The 21358-nt window shown below is 37.0% G+C and overlaps 1 protein-coding gene across 4 annotated transcripts in view; it reads left to right on the plus strand.

The window, feature by feature from the left end:
- LOC107083881 (C-myc promoter-binding protein-like) overlaps positions 1 to 21358 on the plus strand; it is a 71872-nt gene that overhangs the window by 10057 nt on the left and 40457 nt on the right. For all 4 annotated transcript variants that reach the window (XM_015373405.1, XM_015373407.1, XM_015373406.1 and 1 more), the window contains exons 2-5: positions 7415 to 7748; positions 12820 to 13066; positions 17601 to 17670; positions 18896 to 19065. In XM_015373405.1, the coding sequence (XP_015228891.1) occupies positions 7438 to 7748; positions 12820 to 13066; positions 17601 to 17670; positions 18896 to 19065 (798 nt within the window). In that variant the 5' untranslated portion in view covers positions 7415 to 7437. The remainder of the gene's footprint in view (positions 1 to 7414; positions 7749 to 12819; positions 13067 to 17600; positions 17671 to 18895; positions 19066 to 21358) is intronic.

Raw genomic sequence — 21358 nt, forward strand, 5'->3', positions numbered from 1 at the left:
GCTGTATTTATTTATTTAATTGTGGCACTTTATATTAGTGACGTGGTTTTAATTAATTAATGACACATTTTTATATTTAATTCCTTATTTAATGAATTACACATTTAATTAATTGTTTATCCCTGTATTTATTTATTTAATTGTGGCACTTTATATTAGTGACGTGGTTTTAATTAATGAATGACACATTTATTTATTTAATTCCACATTTAATTAATTATTGACTCATTTAATTATTTATTTAATGCTGTATTTATTTATTTAATTTTGGCACTTTTTATCCTCCATATGTCGCCTGCAAATATTCCTCTTTTATTTTACTGTAGGTGATTTTCTTTAGTAGCTACTGTACCATAAAGGAGAAGCTGGCAGAGAGGTGCTGTCAGAACGGATGAGAATAGGATTACATGCTCCTGGGGAGTAGTGTCCACAAACACTAATTAGCTTAATGCTCAGAGTATTGTCTGCTGGGAGAAAAGCCGGATGTATTATTGTTCGGGGGGGTTGGCATCTACTGTCAGGAAAAAAAATGAATATTAGGACCTAAAAAATAAGTGAGATTTACAACTCAAAAGCAGAGTCAGGCTCCAGTGTCTGAATAAATCAGGTAATGTTTTCTGTAGGCTGACACTCTTGAGGGGGTCGTAGGTTGTTTGTTCCGCAGTAGTTAAGTTTGAAGCATATTAACAGTTTAAAATTATTGATATGATTATTGACATTTAATTACATTAAGCAAAATGAAACAAAATCCTTTTTTTCTCAACCAATTTTCCCTTTAATCTTTCATATACGTCAGTTTCTAGAGCAAGATGGAAAAGGCTGAGAATCTGCAATTAATGTATTCAGAGCTGTTTATTTAACCTTTAGTAAACTGCCTATCAGAGCAGGGTTGTTTTTGACTCATTTCAGATTTATTCCAACCACCAGGGAAAAAAATAGTCGAGAAGAAACATTTTATTGGAGGTTAATGTAATTATGTCTGTACTGTTTGTACAGACATAAAAAAACACAATTCCCTACAGTGTCTCTTCCATGGTTGAGGTGATTAAAGCCATCAGTGAAAGAGAAAAAGAAGATCCAAGCTGGGGGCTAATTTGTGAATTTACATAAATGAGTCGGCCCCAACTGAAGCCAAAGACTTGAGAACGATTTTCTGCCAACCGGGGAATTAAAAGATGGAGTCGAAGACTATGAGGCTGGCCTATGAGATCAGATGTCATGGAGACGTTGTGATTAATATCCACAGAGCTCTGCATTTCCGTCAGGCTATTACTGTCCACACAACTAGGATGAGAAGAACTCCCATTGCACTAAAGCCTTTACATACTTTAATCTTAAATACTTAAATAAACTATTCCATATTATACAATTTTTTATGGTTATTTCTCTCTTTGTGCTGCAAGTCTTTTATATCAATATACTGTTACCCCAGAAAGTGCTCCTGTTGCACAACTGTATTGAAGATGGAAAACATGTTATGGAGTAAAAAAACCCAACAACAAACAAACCAGATGCAATATGTTTAAATATAGCTCACTTGCTAAATGTAATGTTGGTTGCATAAAGATTGCATCTGTTTTAATAGGAAATAAGACCGGAATAAAAGATAGAGTTAAATGATTAAAAATGTTTCTATTTCATGTGAATTCTTTGACTAAATCAAATTGAAAGAAGTTACTATGAAGGATTTCCTGATCTGATATTGACATCAGATAATGCTCTGATCCGCTAAAGAAACAATATATATCAGCCTGCATCTAAAATCTCTGATATTAGATGCTGATAGAAACAACTTAAGTAATGTCACTTGATCATGTCACTTGATCAATCCTTTTCTAATATTTTACTCTACAGAATTGTTAATAAAAGTATGCATGATTTGTGCTGATATGTTATACAGTCATTATATATATATTTTGGTCTGGGTAATCTAAGGAATTACAGCCCAATCCTATGTAAATTTATTCCCAGATTCATAGTTGAAATGCAAATTACTTTCATCTCAATAGCTGGATTAATCATTTTGACAAACCTTAAGAGTTTCCTTTAAGTTAAATCAAAGCTTCTAATCTAAAGTAAAAGTCAATGAAGATATATTTGCTATTTATTTATAGGTGTTATTGTTTGTATTATTAGCAAATTTACCCAAGGTAGTGGGATTGACTTTTGGATTTTTAGAAATCATCTATCTTAAGAAGTCCACAAATGTGCCTTAAGAACAAAGAAGGGAATTATATTCCATCTTCTGCAATGCATTGGTGCAGGAGGGACTTTTTATTTTAAACTGCTGATGTTTGCTGAAATGACTCAACCTGAGTTTAATCTGTTTTAGCATTTCTTGGTGTTAGTTTAAGTCGAGTTCAAAATCATTCCCTAAAATGCTATTTTTCTCATGGATTGTAAGATGTTATAATACATGATATTGCTGAAGGACATAGAAACTGAAGGCCTGCAGCTCTTTGCTAACTAGAAACAGATGTTGGACTTCCTACTGGCTGGTGTTTATATTCTTGAGCACATTCCTTCACACCTCCACGTGTCTGCCCTGCTGTGCCTGTCTCGTTGCTGGATGTCTATTCAGCTGCAGCAGAGAATGGGGCCTCCATCCAGAGTCCCATGGCTAGTTTTCATTGACCTCTTTCTGGCTGAAGCTGAGACAGCTGGAAATCGTTCCCTCTGTCACTTTGGCTCAAACAAAAATCTTATGAAAGTAGACCAGAGGCCTGAGGGTCTTGGACATCATATGGCAATCCTCCCTGAACTCCAGCTGGGAATATAAGTCAGGGAGTTTGGGCAGGGAAGTTTGTCTACAACTCTGGAGCCTAACCAGCAAATCTGAAGTTTAAAGTCCTTACTCTATGTCTCCAAATAAAATAGGAGGAAATTAATCCTTTTTAGAGGCTATTGCAAAATATTCATATATCTTACAGAAAAAAATGACTAGTCTGCAGTCATGTGGAACAACAGGGCTTATTTGTAATTATTTATCATAATTTTCATTAATCAGCAATGCATAAATTGACCCTGTACAGCTCTAGCTCCAGCATAAAGGAACAGATCGTTTTTTAAAGGGATTTACCATGTACCCTGCTCAGTGCTAATCTGCTTTTCATCAAGGAAATAAATCAGTTTGACTTTGATCTTTGGGCGTTCACCTGAAGACTAACTCAGACTTCCAGGTCAATGGCACGAAGAGAAGTGATGTTTTGACAGGAAAATTAAAATATTTGGCTCTAGATGTTAATTTCTGCACGTCATCGGTGTGAGTCACAGCTTTACATCATCCTGGGACAGTTCCTTTGGGGGATTCCAGTAATGACTTACATATGAAAAATAAAAGAGATTACTGCACAGGGCTGTTTCAGGTTTATACGACATTGAAAAACTATTCTCTTTCCCTTTATTCTTTCCACATATTATTTCATTTAAGCCACCAACTTCAATGACTTTTATCGGAGTTCTATACGATAGATCAACACAAACTAAGCTCACTACTGTTAAGAAAATTAAGTTTTGCACTGTAGTTGATGAAAATTCCGCAATATTTTAAAATTCCCCTCGGACATTTTTTTTAGGTATGAAAAGTAGGACATGTCCGGGAAAAAGAGAACAACTCGTCACCCTACCATATCAACAATTTGATGTTTCAGTGAGTGAGCGCTTGTTGTTATGATGCATCTTTGATCAGCAACTTCGCTCGTTGTAAACCAACCAATCAGCGCACAGCTCATCTAAATATTCATGATCATACCATAAAAGGAAGAAACCTGTCCTTCAATTCTAGGGCTTTTAACCAGGCTTGAATTATGGCTCATAGAACAGCAAATATGCCATTTTTAGCCCAACCAATGTTACACTATTCAGAGACCTTAAGGACCAGCACCATATACCCTATATAATCATTCTATGACACCTTTAAAGACCTCTGGGAGGGGCAAGCCACAATTCAATGAATTGTTGACCATAATGTGACTGAGTTTATATCCTTTTTAACTGGATACCTTTGCAAGATGTTAAATATTTTTTCATTGTAGTTTAGTGCAAGGAAACAGTTCAAACACAGGCATTATAGTTTCATTTTTAAAGCAGTTGAATTATCCGTTTTTGGATTGGACATGCTATAAACTCTAGAACAGTAATTTCCCAGTGGAAAAACTGAACTAAGATAAATGAATACCTCTCTGTCATGTATGTCTGGGTGGGTCCCTGCTTTGTTGATTCCTTCTATATAAATAAAGGACAAATTGAAGACTATGGAGCTGGTTTTTACCAGGTTGCCCCCATGCAGGGTACATATGTAATTCAGCCTTAAGTATGGTGCTGTAGTATCCTTGTACTTCAGATTTGCTTCATCATGCTATGCTCTTTAACACTCTTCACAGTTTGCTCCGATTTGTGCCAGAGTATCCCAGATCCTTCGCTGTGATTTTGAGGTGCTTTTAACTTGCTGAGTTTCACATGAAACCCACCTGGAGTTTTTGTAGCTAAAAGCCTCGTCCTTATAGCATCTGGCCAAAACACACAGGTGTCATTAAAAGTCCCGCTCCATATAGATAACGACTGCTCTGATTGTAAATATGATCAAATTTAAGTTAGTGGCATTTTCTCCTAGATTTCCTAACTTATGATCATCAACACACATTTGCTACACTTAGTTCTAGTATATTCTCTGGACTTTTCAGTTTTAAAGAGTTTCATCAAGAAATTATTGATTAATTGATTGATTAAGGTACTTTTTTTTTTCAATGGATTTTTATCAACCAACCAACCACTCAATCAATCAGTCAGTCAGTAATGGAAATAATGAGGCATCATAATAAAAACAGAACAAAAGAACTTGAACATTTTTATTGTCTTGTTATCAGTGATGCCAATAAATGTAAAATGGAGAGCTGTAAATCTTACAGCTGCGTATGTCTGTAAGTCTTTGCTGACACATGATGGGATAAACTACCTTCTGCCTCATCACAGCTGTATAAAAGTCACTTGACATAGTAAATCATCTCAGCATGCTGTGGCTGTTCTTATTTTCCCCGTCACTTTCCCAGAGTGTGGAAATGATGAAGCAAGATGTGTTTGTAATTTGAGCACGAGAGCCAGAACACTCTGAAACAGCGTTTTCTCGCCATCTGTCAATAACACAGCAGTGCCAGCCAGGGCAGCAAACACACGTTGTTCTCTGTTTGGAAGTGAGCTCAGCTCACCGACCCTGAGAAGAATGTTTCATTTTATCAACAAACATGATTCCCTTCACTCCGTGTGTACAAAGCAGTTTCTTTCAAAAAGAAACATTCATTACATTATTGAAATGAAATGCAGTTACCCTCGGGATTAGACTAGATTATTCAGAAACAAAAGATGAAACAAAAAAATGGCAACTTGTCTGGACTTGGGGTTCATTCTTTAGCTGTAAGGTAAAATAATCCAGGTACTAAGAGTAGATCTGTGTAGCAGTTATGGCAGCTTGAATCGGGCTTGCATTGCATCACATGAAAGCACACATGTCCTCCTGAGCCAGCATAATAGCTGTAGTTAACACAGCTTACTAATGAAAATCTGTTCCCACACCCTCCATCTGCATATGGTTGGACTCTCTGACCTCAGTGGGCTTATTTTGTGGGTCTTAACAAAGTCAAAATCTTCTCATAGCTGGTAAAACATTAACTAGGGAATCCTTGCAGAAAGATTAAAATGTATTTCCCTCATTTATTTTTCCTTATTTGTTTGTCTTTTTGCTTAATTGGAATTTTTTGCAAAGGATTTCTCCTGAACCTGTTTCCCACATTTCCTATCTGCAGCCCTCATGATTCTAATGGTGTTCTCATGGTATTGCATCATTTACCAAGAGAATACACACAAAGGATGAATGCACACTGCAGCCCACAGAGACTCATTCATGTCCTGAAGGTTTGTGTTAGTGAGTAGAGTAGTGAGGCATTCTGGGACATTATGACAGCACAACCCCTAAAATTACAAGTCTGCAGAGAGTGATGGAGAATGATCCTTTTGGGGTGTAGCAGTATGTGACATAGCTACAAATAACAGCTTTTCTGGTAGAAATGTATATTACAAGGGTTGTTATATTATGATTATTTGTTTTAAAGAGAATAACAGCTCGTTAAAACTGCTGCAACTCAGAATGTTTCCTGGAACAACTAAAGTTTCTCCTCACTTCATTAATTTCCCTCCCAGATGCTAATATAGCTGTTCGTGTCACATTTCCACCTCATTTGTTCCACGTCCTCGATCTTCCCAAAATACCCTATGTGATCGTGACATTGCAAGCAATAAGTGATCAAGTGCGAACAAGCACTATTAAAGTAAAGAGCTTACTGTTAGAAAGGCCTGCTGGTGATCTGAATTGCTGCTCATAAGTTAGTGAGGCTCTAGGATTTCATGACAAGCCAAGAATTTATTGCTTTTGATTTTGATGAAAAAGACCTTTACCGTCAACAGACAGTATTTTTTCAGCATTCAGACACAATTTTCCTGTGCCATCCAAAAAAAAAGACATTATTTTCTTAGTAACAACAAAACATGTTACATTTACTGTAGATTACATCGAGAACTATTTACAGTCTGTAATTTTTACCAGTTACAATGTTAAAGCAGGGGTGCACAGTGGCACAACAGAAAGTTCTGCATGGAGTTTGCATGTTCTCCCTGTGCATGCATGGGTTCTCTCCGGGTACTCCGGCTTCTTCCCACAGTTCAAAAACTGTTAGGTTAATTGGCTTTTCTAAATTCTCCTTGGGTGTGAGTGTGTGCATGAATGGTTGTTTGTCCTGTTTGTCTCTCTGTTGCCCTGTGATGGACTGGTGACCTATCCAGGGTGTACTAAGCCTCCATCCAATTGACAGCTGGAGATAGGCACCAGCACCCATCGCGACCCCAATAGGGATAAGCGTGATGGAAAAGGGAAAAGCGGAAATGGAAACATTAATGCATAACCACTGTTGATATTCCTCTCAAAAATTGTTTAAAAATTCTTGTATTTATGCTGTGTTTAAACTGCATGTATAAGGTCTAAAACAGGAACATTGAGTTTGGAAAGCAGTGTTAGAAGCAAACTGTTTAGAAACCCTGCAAACAGAGATCTTTATGGCAATCTTTAAGACTCTAAACAAAAGTTCTGCTCTGTTCTCATAGAAACTTTGTGTCCTTGAGTAAAGATGTTAAATTTTTAAATGTTACATCAGCTAACTTCCTAATCTTCAAATGCCTGCCTCATACCTGAAAATGTACCCTCCCTCTTCACACTTTAACTTTCTCTCATTTGCCCTTTCTTCTTTAATAAAGATTAATGCCTGTCAGATAGTGTTATAGCACTGCTAAAGCAAGCATAAAAACCCTGCTTCTTCTGTAACAATAATTGATGTTCTGTACATGTCTCTCGCTCTCTTTTTGACCTCAGAGGGGAGTTGGCGGGGATGGGAAATGATGGAGGACAAAGGCCCCCGTGTAGCCGACTACTTTGTGGTTGCCGGTCTGACGGACCCGTCCAAGCCCTTGGACCAGGAGATCCACTTTGATGATGTTTGCCACAAGATGGCCAAGCCAAAAGCCCCCATCACTGATGTGGCATTGGTGATCCGCTCGCTTGGAGAGGAGGTACCTCCTGGGTTCGTTTGCATAGAGGCCACGCCGACTGGACACTCAGCCGATCTCAACAACGGAGGCCTCATGGCGCCTCAGATCTTCCTGTGCTACAAGCGAGGCCGGGACAAACCGCCGCTCACTGATCTTGGGTGGGTACCATCATTAAATTTCGATCTAATTTAAACAATTTTTGGAGGATGCTAATAATTACAATGTTCCCTCACAGTCAAGACTATTTCCAAGTCTGGTGAAATGGTCAAACCATTTTCATTTAACTCCCTATTGTAATGATTTGCCAGTTTTAAGAGAATTAATAAAATGTGTCAAATTTTTAGCCTTTGCTTGAAAATTTGTGTCCATCTTTTCTCTGTTCAAAAACATGCACAAAATTTTTTTTCTCAAAAAGAAAAGATGGTTGGTGCATAACTTTTGGCATGACTTGATTGATGCAACATCCTCACCAATATACCAAATGATATCTAGGCAGGTTAAGTGAAATGGAAATAAAACTCACCACAAACCTTTCATCTGCCTAGATTGGAAAATTCCTAATGAATATTTTTATTTTTTATTCAGAAATGACTACTGTCATTTAGAGGTCTAAAAACTGTTCCATTGACATATCTTGCAAATAAGTTAAATGTGCTATTAGAGTTATTTCCAAACAGGAAAATATGAACAGCCTTTTTTTATTTTTATTTCCCACACAATAGAGTAGTTGCAGAAAACAACTTCACCTGCTGCAACGCCATTTAATCTAACGGTGCAGGGGATGTTTCTGCAAGGATGGTGCACCTTGGTCTCAGACAAAGGGTTTCGCTTGCTCTTTGATTTAGCCTTAAAAGCTGATCCCTCACTTTGCTGTCATACAGGAAACCAGAATTACCAAGGCCACTTAAGTGCTTTTTACAATTTCCGGCAGCTTGGCTTGGAGGATGAATATCCTGCAGCATGTGCTCCTTTTTCACAAAGGGTCTGCCTTTTATAGTGATCTAGGCATCCAGTCAGTTGTGTTATACATTAATCCGTTGGCAATAGGATAGCTGGGTGTACTGACTACAGTATTAAGTGTCTCAGTCTTACTTGGTATAGAGTCATTGAAGCTGTAGATTCTTTTGTCTTTCTTTCCCTGCGTCTAGTTTTCAGCTTAAGACATCTGTATTGTTTTGAAGTTTTCTATTAAATGCAGATATTTTTAGTCTTTCTATAAAACTTCTTTTTTCATAAGTTAAATGCTGAATAGGATGTATTTGTAGCGAATTCCCTTTCTTAGTTATAGTTCACTACTGCTGTTAAACAGTGTAGTGCCCTTGCTCTTTCAACTTCCAGCTTCAGTACTTTAGCTGATCTAAAAGGCTGATCTTCCCACTTTCAGGGAGTGATTAGAAGCACTCAGCGCAGCAGTTGTTTTTCTGTGTGTCCGCAGTTTGTTCCACACCATGATTTTGCTGTGGAAGGTGAATGTTAAGCACTGTTCTAGGTGTCTTGCAAACAGGATCCTCTGAATTATGTGAATTCAATTCTCAATCTTCCCACACCAAAGGCAGTGGGAGGGACAGTGCTAAATTGACTCATTCTTCTCTTTAAAACAGCAAGGTTCATTGCTTATTAGGCACTGATGCAGCCGCTCTGCTCAGATGCAATCAGCACCTTGGCTTCTGTGTGGGCTAAATGAGCAGGTGTAGCCAATACTGCTTCACATGATGGATAATAGTTTCACAGTTAGTGTTTTGAGACAGTTTGGGTTTAATAGATGATTTCATTCAAAGCATTGCTTAATTAGGGTTATTAACAAAGTCTACGTTTTTTTTTTTATCTTAAATTGTTTTCAAGGAAAGACTATACACTGAGATGTAGCTCAAACGGTAGAATTTTATCCTGATCTAATCAGAACAATTGTCCACACCTTTGCTTTGATTACATACTGGGATCAAATTGAAAACAGGACTTTCTATTGCTTTACCTCAACAATGGTTTCCTTCTTGCCCCTTATGTGTAAAGGCCACATGTGTAGGTTGATGTAGATGCATTAGAAAATGATTCTGTAATGTAGGTGAGTGTAGCTGTGATAAGTGATGAAATACCTCACCATTTGTTCATTCCAAATAAAAACAACATTTTTCAAACATTAAACCACTGTCGTAGTAAACATTAAGCTCTACAAAATGTGTGAGTTGCCATGGGTAGCTTGGCTTGGCTCTGACTAATACACTTATTGTCTCGCCTGCTAGTGTAAGGAAACAGTAACATCATTGCAGAGTTTTCTGCTCTTCTTCATCAGCCTGACCTCTTCTAAGAAAACCATTTGCAATCTTATGCTAGTAAGACCAATTACATCCTTTTTGCATGAAAAAAAAATCCTTCAATTCTTCAGACACCACCTGTACCACTGGTTAAGCTATAGATTGGTACAAAATACACACATACAAACATCAGATCTGTACTTTTAGTAACAAAGTTAGAAAAGAAGCTTATTTCGCACTCTCTACCAACAACGCCCTCGGTAAGATCACGATACTTCTCATCCATCTAAACTGTAATGACATCATCTGCCTTATGGCATCTCAACAAACTAGACACTCTTTATCATTCAACCATCAAGTTTGCATTTGATGCATCTTTCTACACTCTTTCCATACCCAAAGACTCCAATACTGGTTTCTTTTAATCTACACAACAACCCCATGGAGAACACCACCCTGTCCATCATCTCTTCTTGTTACTGCCAGTACCATACTAGGTCAAGTGACCACATCAAACTCATCATCTGCAGTACCACTATTGGTCACAACTACTTTCCCTTCACAGCAGCAGACGACTGAAACAAAATAAATACCCTCACCATTTACATCTATCACCACTTTCAGACATAAACTCCAACAGATTAGGAATGACTAAAACTTTGCTTATCCCTCCTAAATAGCACATTATTGTGAACACATCCACTCTGACCTATGTCTCATGGACCACATATTCAGAAAAACATATACACACACAAAAATTTTTTATCCTCTCTCTTGTTAATGTTAGCTGACCTTTTTTGGCCCCCCCTGGCATTTGATACGGCTTATATTGCTGTTTTTCCATGAGTTAAAAGAAAATGTTTTAAAATATTTCTACACATTTATGAGCTTTTGTACTTGTCAGATCATGTTTGCAATGTAGAGCAGGTTCTCAAACCCTAAAAAAACCCAAACCAAACAAAGGGGGGCTAGCTGAAAAAAAAAGCAGTTCCTGTAAATGCTTTTCAAACCTTTGACCTTCTTACATAAGTGGTTGTTTTTTAGGGGTCTGTTCAAGGCCTCATTTGGCAAACAAAAAGCAGTTTGAAATAGTACTGAAATGCTGTATTGGTCAATAAAGCATACATCGATACTGCTTTTATGACAAGGACTACATCTTAAAAAGGCAGAAAGGTAAAATCTGATTGCTTGAGACGGAATATGAAGCGCTGTTCTTTTAGTCCTCCCACAAAAAACAGGTAGACAAGTTACTGAATGGGACGTAGTTTTTAAGATCACTGTTATCATTATGTGCCTTTAAGGGCTCTGAGCTATATCTTTAAAAGTTTTCCATACGGAGGAAGTCTTGATTATTACGGTCTTGGATCTTTCTTCTATAAGTGAAAACACTCCTATGGCGTCCTTTTTTAGTGGTTGTGCATGATGTGCTCTACTTCAAACACTGACCAATCAAAAGAGACATAGAGAACCAGGAGAGTTAATAAAAAAAAAAACCCACTGGATTGTCTTTGAGGACAGTCTTTGATACTTTATGCACTGGTCCAACTCAACGGCAGTGTCTTCATTCCAGGGTAAAAACCACAAACAAAATAAGAATGAAAATTTGCTGTACACTATAATTATTTACCCAACCAGAATTCATTGCTTGAGTTTGAATTTCAATTAAACTCTGTGATTCCTATGATGTTTGAAATATGCATGCAGCAGTGCTGCAGAGCTTTACGTTTTTCTGCATAAATTGCTGCTAATAAACTGCATGTTTTTACATATGAATGAGTTACTGTAAGTAATGTAATTTTCCTGTAATGGATTCACTGAGGCTGTTTTTTTATCCTTTAAAGAGGTCTTAATTTAGATTTTATTCAGGTTTTCAAATTACTTCCAAGTTCTGACATTTGCTGTTTTTGTCCCTGTTTCTTTTTGCTCTGGAACATTATGGCATGGTATGCTGTTTGTTTTAATGTTTTTTTAAAAAGTGCAGAGCTAGGGGAAGGAGACAGACACAACCGAGAGTTAACAAAAAATACATAGAACTCAAAAATTACAACCAAAAACAACTAGAATGAGATAAAATGAAAATGAAACCAATGAAAACTCAAAAAGAAAACTAAAGCAGATCTAAAACCATGACAAAACTAGTTTCATACATCAAATTTACAGTAATTTTCAGTAATGTGTTCTGTCCCTGAAAAATACACATATAAATAAATAAAAAAAAATAAATAAATAAAAGTCAAGATAATTTCACCAACGAAGACTTCTTGACTTGTATGAACCTGGTGGTAGCCGGACTCACTTCATCAAAGGATTAAAGCACTGCATCGAAAACTTTACTTTGCACTTAACAAGGTTATGCTTGGCCATTGAAATCTATTCATTGAAGCCTAACCCTAGCCTTCTGTGGACGGTACTCGAGCAAAACTAAAGCTCCCATAAAGTCTTAAGCTCTTTAAATATACTTTGTGACCTTGGTGTTTAAAAAAAATCAACCGACCCTGTTCTAGACTTTTACTTAGCCCAAAAGAAGCTGAGTTGCTTTCATTTTCAATCTCTTCTACTTTGTTACAATACTACTGACAATCTGACGCCTGTTAGAAATTAGATTTGCCATTTATCTTCTGGCCAGAGAAAAAACCCGTCATATGTAGCGAAATGTTTTCAAGAAAAAGGTTTTCAAGATGTCACCAGATACAGCATTCGGACTTGCTCAACAGGCGATACTGCACCTTTATGGCACAAACTGGTAGAGAACAGTAGTGTTCTTTGACAAACATGGATGTTGGTTGCACAGGATATCATTGAAAGCATTTTGCAAAAGGAGACAAATCATTTTCCCCTTAAACTGAATGGTTATTCTTGATCTAATTTTTGGTCAAATATTTTGAAAATTGATATATTGAAAAAATATATTCAATTGAACTATTTAAGTTTGGTTGGTATTGTTGGCTTCACAATTCTGTTATTTAATTTCATGTAGAGTCCTGTATGAGTGGAAGGAGCGACTGAAACAGGGCTGCCATCTCATCCAGACCACGCCCGCGGGTCGACCCGCAAACATCAGCAGTAACTCCTCCCAGCGAATCTACATAACCTACCGCAGGGCGCCCGACAGCCAGCCCCACGCCTCCCTGGCCGTCACCGATATCTGCATCATCATCCCCAGCAAGGGGGAAACGCCACCACACACTTTCTGCAAGGTGGATAAGAACCTCAATAGTAGCATGGTGAGGACACACGAGGCTTGGTGTTAAACTGCTCTTATTACCTCACCATTGGTTTGGTGAGTTTTTCTTAAAACGCGTGAAACCAAATTAGTTTTAATGGAAGGATTGGAATATCTGCACCTTTTCTCACCCCAACAAATGTTTGTGTGGCTGCATGACTGCTGGTGTCCAGCTGTACAGATACTGCACTTAGTCCAGGGGTCTCAAACTGGTTCCAGAAAGGGCCGTGAGGCTGCAGGTGTTATTTCCAACCAAGCAATAGCACACCAGACTCCAGTCATCTCATCAAGTCATCATGTTAAGACTGGACTCACTTGATGAGATGACTGGAGTCTGGTGTGCTATTGCTTGGTTGGAAAGAAAACCTGCAGCCTCACGGCCCTTTCTGGAACCAGTTTGAGACCCCTGACTTAGTTCCTACCTCTTCATCCTCCTTAACCACCATCCAGCATTAGGGCAGGAATCATTCAGCCACTGGCTTGGTTGAACATCTGCCCTCAGCACACAGCCAACTCTGTCGCTTTGTAAGCACTGATAAGATTGAGCTTTTCAGACTGTTCTTTTGTTCCTGTCCATCACCATGGACTCAAAAAAGCACCAAATTATTTGGCTGGTTGTATCATATGTTCTATTTCATCTCATCTTCTTTCTAGTTCAATATTGTAGCAGGGTGAGAATCTGATAAACCACTGTCTTTATGAGAAAACAATGGGAATGTACCTATTTTAGAGCCATTGCTATCAGTGTAAATAAAGCCTGAACTTATTCAACTGGAAAAAAGTAGCAAAATAAGCTTAATGATGGAAGGAAACCTAAAATACCTGTGAAAATTTTCCTTTTCCATTAATGCGTGCATTGCCTTTAAGAAAACAAAAAAGAGAAAATCCTTGCAAATGGGGGAAACTTAGGTAGCAGGTGCAGCCTGAGGAGAGGCGAGCTTCCTGAAATGTCAGAACTCATTGCTGGTATTTGCTTTCCTCCAAGTCACTGCGTGACATTTCTGAGTCAGGCAAAAATTAATCACTTTATTTTTACAGTGATCTCCTCTCAAATCTTCAAAGTTTCCTGCATATAAATGGTATAAATGAATTAGAAGTGTTTTCTATTTTTGTATTATGACAAGACCATCATTTTAACACTTAGTAATAAAAAAATGAATAAGGATCAGTAAACCATAGCAGCTAAACCTATTATTGAACAGGTAAGAAATGCACTAAATACCTGTAACATCTGTCTCAGAAATTTTTTTTTTTTTACATATTAGACCCTTTAGTAGATACAAACATACATAACATAAGATAATTATGAAATGGTTGAATATTGGTTATTGCCCTAAACAGAAATAATGTATAACATATCGTATAAAATACATATTAAATGCATAAATTGTACTTTTAAACCTAAACCGCTTTACCTTGATCAGTAGTTATTAAACAAACCTGATAAGGAAAATAGTCGTTACAATCCAATGTCTACGGTTTCTTGAATAATTTTTAGTAAGTAACATTTTTGAAGCCTGATAGTGTTTTCCAGGTTTGAAAACAACATACCGGTACGTTTTTTTTAAACAGTGGAAATTTTAAAAGGTTCAGAAGGACACGGTTGAACTAACTGCTGAGTGGAAAGCAGGATAATGAGTCAATATTAGGGAACTAATGTAACAGAATAGCTGCCTAAATTAATACCATAAAAAACAGCTGGCCAGAACAAAGAAAAACAGCGACACTGAAATAACTAAAACTGCTAACCAGAGTATGGCCAAATTAGTCATCATATGGAACCAGATGATGGAACCAAAGATGACAAAACTAAACAGCTACTTTGGATGTTAGCAAATCTTTGAATAACTAGAGCTGAACTGAAGTCATACGATTTAGAAGTGAATGTTTTAAACTTACGCTGGAAAAAACTGCTTTAACACCATTCTGTTGCTAATCTTTCTGACAATATTGAGTATTAAAAGATGTTTGAGTTTCTAGACTTTTTTCTTCAGCAGCACATTAAACCCAATTCCATTTTTAGTCTTATCAGTATCTGAAAAGGGCTTGTTGGATGCAAGTAATACTTTTGACCAGTTAGACCATAGACTTCTAGATATATTGGGATACAGAATGTATCAACAAGGCTGTAGTTTTCAGAGAGAAGATCAAACATTGCTATGATGGGAAAAAAAAGAACTAGGAAATTGTGGGTCAGTCACAAGAGATGCTACCCTATTAAACAATGCTATGGTGAATGCATTTCTAACAAAATCCCTTTTTAATTTCAATTTTTCACTTTATAAAAGATGAGAGCTTAAAATCCTGAAGATCTGTGTTTTTTCCCCCCCCCCAATACATCCAGTATTTCTGACTCTCCACATCAGACACTATGTTTTTAAATCAATTTACAATCAGGGTAATTGAAAATGGAGTTGAGATTCTTTAACTGGGTCTGGTTTCACCTAAAACAAACCATTGACAGATTGTAAAATATTGCTAACAAACTAAAGGCTTCAATGGTCACATAATGCACTCTATGGGTTGTCGGTTTAATTCAGGATAATGCAGTTTTAGTCAAAGATAATCCTCAGCATGTTCAGGTTAAGGCCCAGCTTGATAATGCATTGAACTAAAAAAATTGCTATAACAGTTGTGGAAAAATTTAGCTTTTGAATATGTAGCTGAAAAGTAGAAAACTGTTTCTACCCAACCCTTCCTAATGAGGACACCAGTGATCTATGCTCATTGTTTTCATGATATTTTCATGAATTAATAGTTTTTGTGGAAAAAAGAAGCCCCATAAAAGCTCACCCTCTGATGCCCCCTTCACCATCGCAGCTAGGTTTCTAGTGGTTGCTGATAAAAGTACAGTGGGTTCTATTTAATATTTTCCATCACAAAGCTGAAATATGGAGTCATCTGATCAAAAGCAGGTTTGGGGTTTCTCTCTGTCCAACATAATTCATGCAGAGCTTTTTTCTTGCACAATATAGTTTCCAGTTACATTTCTGAGTGCAGCAGGAAGAACATGTGGTCATATTGATCTTGGTGGTAACATTCCTTGTGCTGTATTGCTAAGGGGCTTGAAGGTCACATGCATGTCCCAGCAGCAAAACACTCTTATTTTCTGCTCCTGAATCATTCGTACAGTCCTACATTTTCAGACAACTGGTGTTGCTGCTTATTCTAGCAGATCAAGAACTTTAAATTTGATCCAAATGGGATCTTAAACACTAATGGTTTTGATGGTGGAGACAGTGGTCATTTATTTGAGGGTCCTTTGTTTAAATTCAACCAGGGAATGCCGGCCCCATTGTTTTATTAAACCAAAAAGTTAAAAGATTCAGATTTTCTCCATGTTGGTGCATGAAGTAAACTCATACAAGAAATATATCAGTGTTTTATCCAGACACAGATGAAAAAAAAAAAAAACAAATACAGCTGCTTTATTACATTGTGGTAAATTATACCCGCAAACTTCAATTTGTTTTACTGGACTGGCTAGTTTAAAGCTAAGCAGGAATTTTTTTCTGAATATTTTACTAATAAAAAGTGGCTTGCATTTTTATTCAGTCAACCTCAGCTATTAGTTTGTAGGAACATCTTTTGTTGTGATTACATCTTGATATAATCAGGGCCACATTTCCACATGCTTTGCATATCTTAAAGCCGATCATTTTGTTCATGTTTTCAGAACCATTCCAAATCAGTGACTTAGGATGGAAAGCATCTGTAAACATTAGTTTTTGTTATAGACTTTGACTGGACCCATATAACAAATTAATATGCTTTGGTCAACTAATTTTCACTGTTTATATAGAGTTGGCAACCTGCTGGTACAGGTGTTCTTCCAGGAGTTTTCTGTCCTAAGCCCAATTCCCTCTAGAACCAGTGCTTAGAAGCTTCCCAGTCCCTGTTAAAGCAAAAACTGATGGTGCCACTACCATGTTTCACAGTAGTGATGATGGTGCAGGGTTAGACATGATATGAAGGGATAAGCAAGATGGAAGAACAGAAAGAGAAACGCAGGACAATATGGGTCAGCAAGTTCACATGAAAGCCATGTCGTTCGTTGGAAAAAGATACATATATTATGATGATAAAGAAATGAATTAAGGATAACAGTCTAGAGGTGCGTTCGTGGTTTAAGGAATGAGCTGAATCGATTTTGTATGTCCTGAATTTTAATCTATTTTCTGTATTCTTTTCCAGCATTTTTTTTTAAGGTTATTCCTTATTGAAAAAAAACAATAACAAATAAAACTACAATTGTTGAAGCTAGTGTGTGTGTGCAAGCAAAAAGAGTGGCTAAAGTGGCTAAAGGAAGCGAGGTAGGAGGGCAAAATAGATTTAGCACCACCGCAGCACAGGAGTCAGAATTACGTCTAGGAGCAAATGGATAAAAATAGATCGGAGGAAAAACAAAACACGAATCGATTCTCTTGCGGACATGTCGATGCATCGGATCGACGGCTGTTGGATCGATGCATCAATACAAAACGATTATTATTTACACCCCTAGCTGATTCCTGCTATTGTTTTCCTGCTTACAGTGGGGCTCCTCTGTTTACTTGTGTTACAAGAAGTCTGTGGCCAAAACCAACGTAATCGCCTACAAAGCAGGTGAGTTCCAAGTCTATTTTTCACTTCCTGGTAAGCTTGTAATATCCAGCATCAGAGATGAGAAATAGTTCTGAATGTTACTCTTAATATCAGTACAGTAGAGATATATTTGCCTGAATCAAACATCTCAATTTCCGCATCTCTGCAGAAGCCTGTGGAAGAGCTATTCATCTAATTCAGTCGTGGTAAAGCAGGGATGAATCTAAAATCTGCAGGGTAGTAGTCTTTCTCTGGACTTAGGCCCCTTTTTTAGATGTTCTTTTTTAATAGAGATTATTATTTTGCTGATTATTTCTACTGTTATTTCTATATTCCCTGGATGTTTTTGTCTTAAAGGACGGGTAGTGCAGCGTACCGGCTGCATCAGGGGATTTCTCTAACTTCTTACTGTTAAGCTGAGGCTTGCTAAAACATTTAGACCAGAAATATAAGGGATAAGATAGGCTCCGGGTATGTCAGTATTTTTGGTTGCTTAAAACCTACCAGACTTGTCATGTTGACATTATTATTATCTTTCTACATGAAACGCCTGCTTTTGAAAGCCAAAAACACAAAAAGACTTGCCCTGATTATAATGATGAGCGAGTTCGGTTGTATTAACATGGGATGCAGACTGGCTGACTGTGTCTGTGGCTGACTAACGCTTTGGATGAGTCAGTGTGCAAAGAAAAGTTAAATTTATGTCCACTTTGAGCCACAGACACAGTCTGTATTTACAGACAGTTTTGAGTATTTTATATTCATTTACATATAAGAGCTCTGTAAACGTTATGAATTTAACATTGTGTTGAAGTTCACTCATAATCTTTCTGTTTAAATTAGGTTATTTAGACTGCAGAGTGTTAGCTTTCAGCTCTAAGCAATGCTAACAATATCCCAAACACAGAAAGTAAAGGCAGCTTTTTCCAACACTTCAGAGATGAGTTGTAGTCCTTGTGAAGATTATAAAGAAATCTTGCAGCGCATTGAGAAACATTTTTGGGCAAATTTTATGCCTTTGTTACAAAATCATTGAAATAAACACTTAAAACTAATACTTTTTTACCCATTTTAGAATATTACAGAGCTAAGGATTTCTGCAATGATTAAATGAGGCACATCATTGTGATTATGTAATGAATACAGCTGGAAAAGTAAATCTGGATCCAGAAAAACTTTTGATTTGCATCCACAGAGAGTTAACTTCCATTTTATTCACAGTGCTTGTTTTTCTTCATTCTTTAAGGCTTATTCAGCAGATACCCAGAGGAGGACTACGAGTCATTCCCGCTGCCGGAGTCGGTCCCTCTCTTCTGCCTTCCCATGGGGGCCACAATTGAGTCCTGGCCAGCAAACACCAAGTATTCCCTCCCTGTTTTTTCCACCTTTGTCCTCACTGGAGCCTCTGGAGAGAAGGTAAGATGGTAAAATATAAATTTTACTATGGAGGGTAAAAAGTTCCACAAATGACTTATTAAATAATCATTTTAATGTTTAATTAAATTATTAACACTACAATAATTACAAAATGTATTAAATAAATATTCATATTAAATATAAAATTAATTATATGGGCCTCACTTAAATATATACATTTTATCTAAAGAATTTAATATAATTATTATATGATTTAGCAAATTTATGCATGCTCCTGCACTGAAGCCCACCATGCATTAATTGAAACTGTCACACATGCATAAAAGTTAGAGGTGTGACTTTTCTCATGCCTTTAGAATGAAAGAAAACCAGGAAAAAGTTTTCCTGTCTTGCTCAGTGAGAAGCAGCCAAGCAGACATCAGGGTTTCTATAGAAGCAGCCCTAGTCCTGCCTCTTTGACTTTGATGGATGTGTGACAGTTTAAATGAATGCATGGCTTCAACGCAGGAACATGAAATAATTTATTAAATCATAAAGAACGATTTTTACTTAATAAAATAAAATCAATAACTATCTAAATTCTTAAATAAGGTTAATTTTACTGAGGCCGTTATAATGAATTTTATATTTGTTAAATCAATTCTATATTTTAATCCAGTTTTAATGAATTACTGACACATTTAAATAATTATTTCACATGTTTTTTAAGTTTTGAACTGTGACACTTGTTGCCCTCCATACCCAGCAGCATCAGACTGATAATAATGATGGCTGTCATGTAAGCACATGTTGTATCTGCAGACTAAACACACTACAGAAAGGCACAATGAACCCTTCAGTGCACTGCATCCCTTAGGTTAAACTGCGACTACCATGTTTGTTGTTGGTTGATCAAAACATGCCTAATTCTCTAACATGCTGCACACAGGATGTTTGCAGTATGTTATTAGTGTTGCACCAACACCAATGCCAGTATCCGGCGGGACCCCAATCCAGTATTAATACTATACTACTGGATTCACTCTGTATTAGTATTTTTCTTGCTTCACAAAGGTAGGAAGCAGCTTAACAAAGCCATGATGGCAATTATTTTACATCCAAGTAGTATGCAGTTCTTCATATATACACACGCACACATTAATTTCAAACAGACGTATCGGTATGGTATCGGTATCAGCTGATACTGCACAGCCATGTAACAGTTAACAACCTATGATATATGTTATAGGCCAATAATTGGCATCGGCGCAACACTAAATGTTATAGGTTAGCTGCCATTTTTCTAACACTGGACCTGTAAAAGTCCTGGATCGAGGGAGACCAGCCCTGTTTTCTCTCGACCTACAAGATAAATTACAGACTAAGTTTTGGATTTTTAATATCTTGAGAAGAATTACACAGCTTATTTCAAAGCTTTTTGATTATGATTACAAATTGAACAAATGTGCAATATCTTATCTCCTATTAGATTTCTTATTTATTTAATCCATGTCTTTTGTGGGTGTTTCCTTTTTATTTTGAACTGCTCACATGACAAACTTTTGGGTTCATGCTGTACAGAGCCCACATGATCCTATATAATAAAGTTCACTATGAAATAAAAAATCCCCTTTATCAAAAACCTAAAGCCTTGAAGTAAAATAATACACGCCATATTTTTTCATTGGTGATGCAGTTCTCATTAGTATTATATGTTGTTTTCATTAAAACAGAGCAAAGTTTTTCTTGAATCCCTTAAAAATACCTGAATAGCTTTAACCCTCTTTATTAAACTGGACATTAACTTCAGCATTTAGTTAATATTCAACATACAGACAATAAAATCAAAACTTTGTAAACAGTCCTGATTATATTATCTCTTGGCATTTCACTGCGAAAAAGTAGAGAATTGAGATGGAAAATTTGTAGGAATGCTTATTCCTGACTTCAGAAGCAAAAACATAAACCCTACCCTGCTGCTCTGGTTCTGTTTGTGAAGTGGTCATGCTGGGAGAGACCAGAGCTGACCCATATCGCTGAACTATGAGGTGAAACACAATCAGAAGGAAAACAAATAATCTTCAGCACTTGTTTAATGGAGTAGGAGTTCAAATCGTGTCAGACTCTGCTGCTGGGTCGAGGAACTGTGTGTACATCTCTGTGTGTTTGTGTTCATGTTTGGAGAAAGGCTTTAGTTGCTGCTGTGATGCATGGAGATGAGGAGGAAGGGTGGTGACTCATTTTTCTAATTTTCCAGGTCTTTGAGCAGCCTGGCAGGACTCCAACAGTTTACTCAATCTATTTATCTAATATACAGTGTATATATATATATATATATATATATATATATATA

This window comes from Cyprinodon variegatus, unplaced genomic scaffold, assembly GCF_000732505.1.
Source record: "Cyprinodon variegatus isolate N-32 unplaced genomic scaffold, C_variegatus-1.0 Scaffold86, whole genome shotgun sequence".
Taxonomy (NCBI): Eukaryota; Metazoa; Chordata; class Actinopteri; order Cyprinodontiformes; family Cyprinodontidae; genus Cyprinodon; species Cyprinodon variegatus.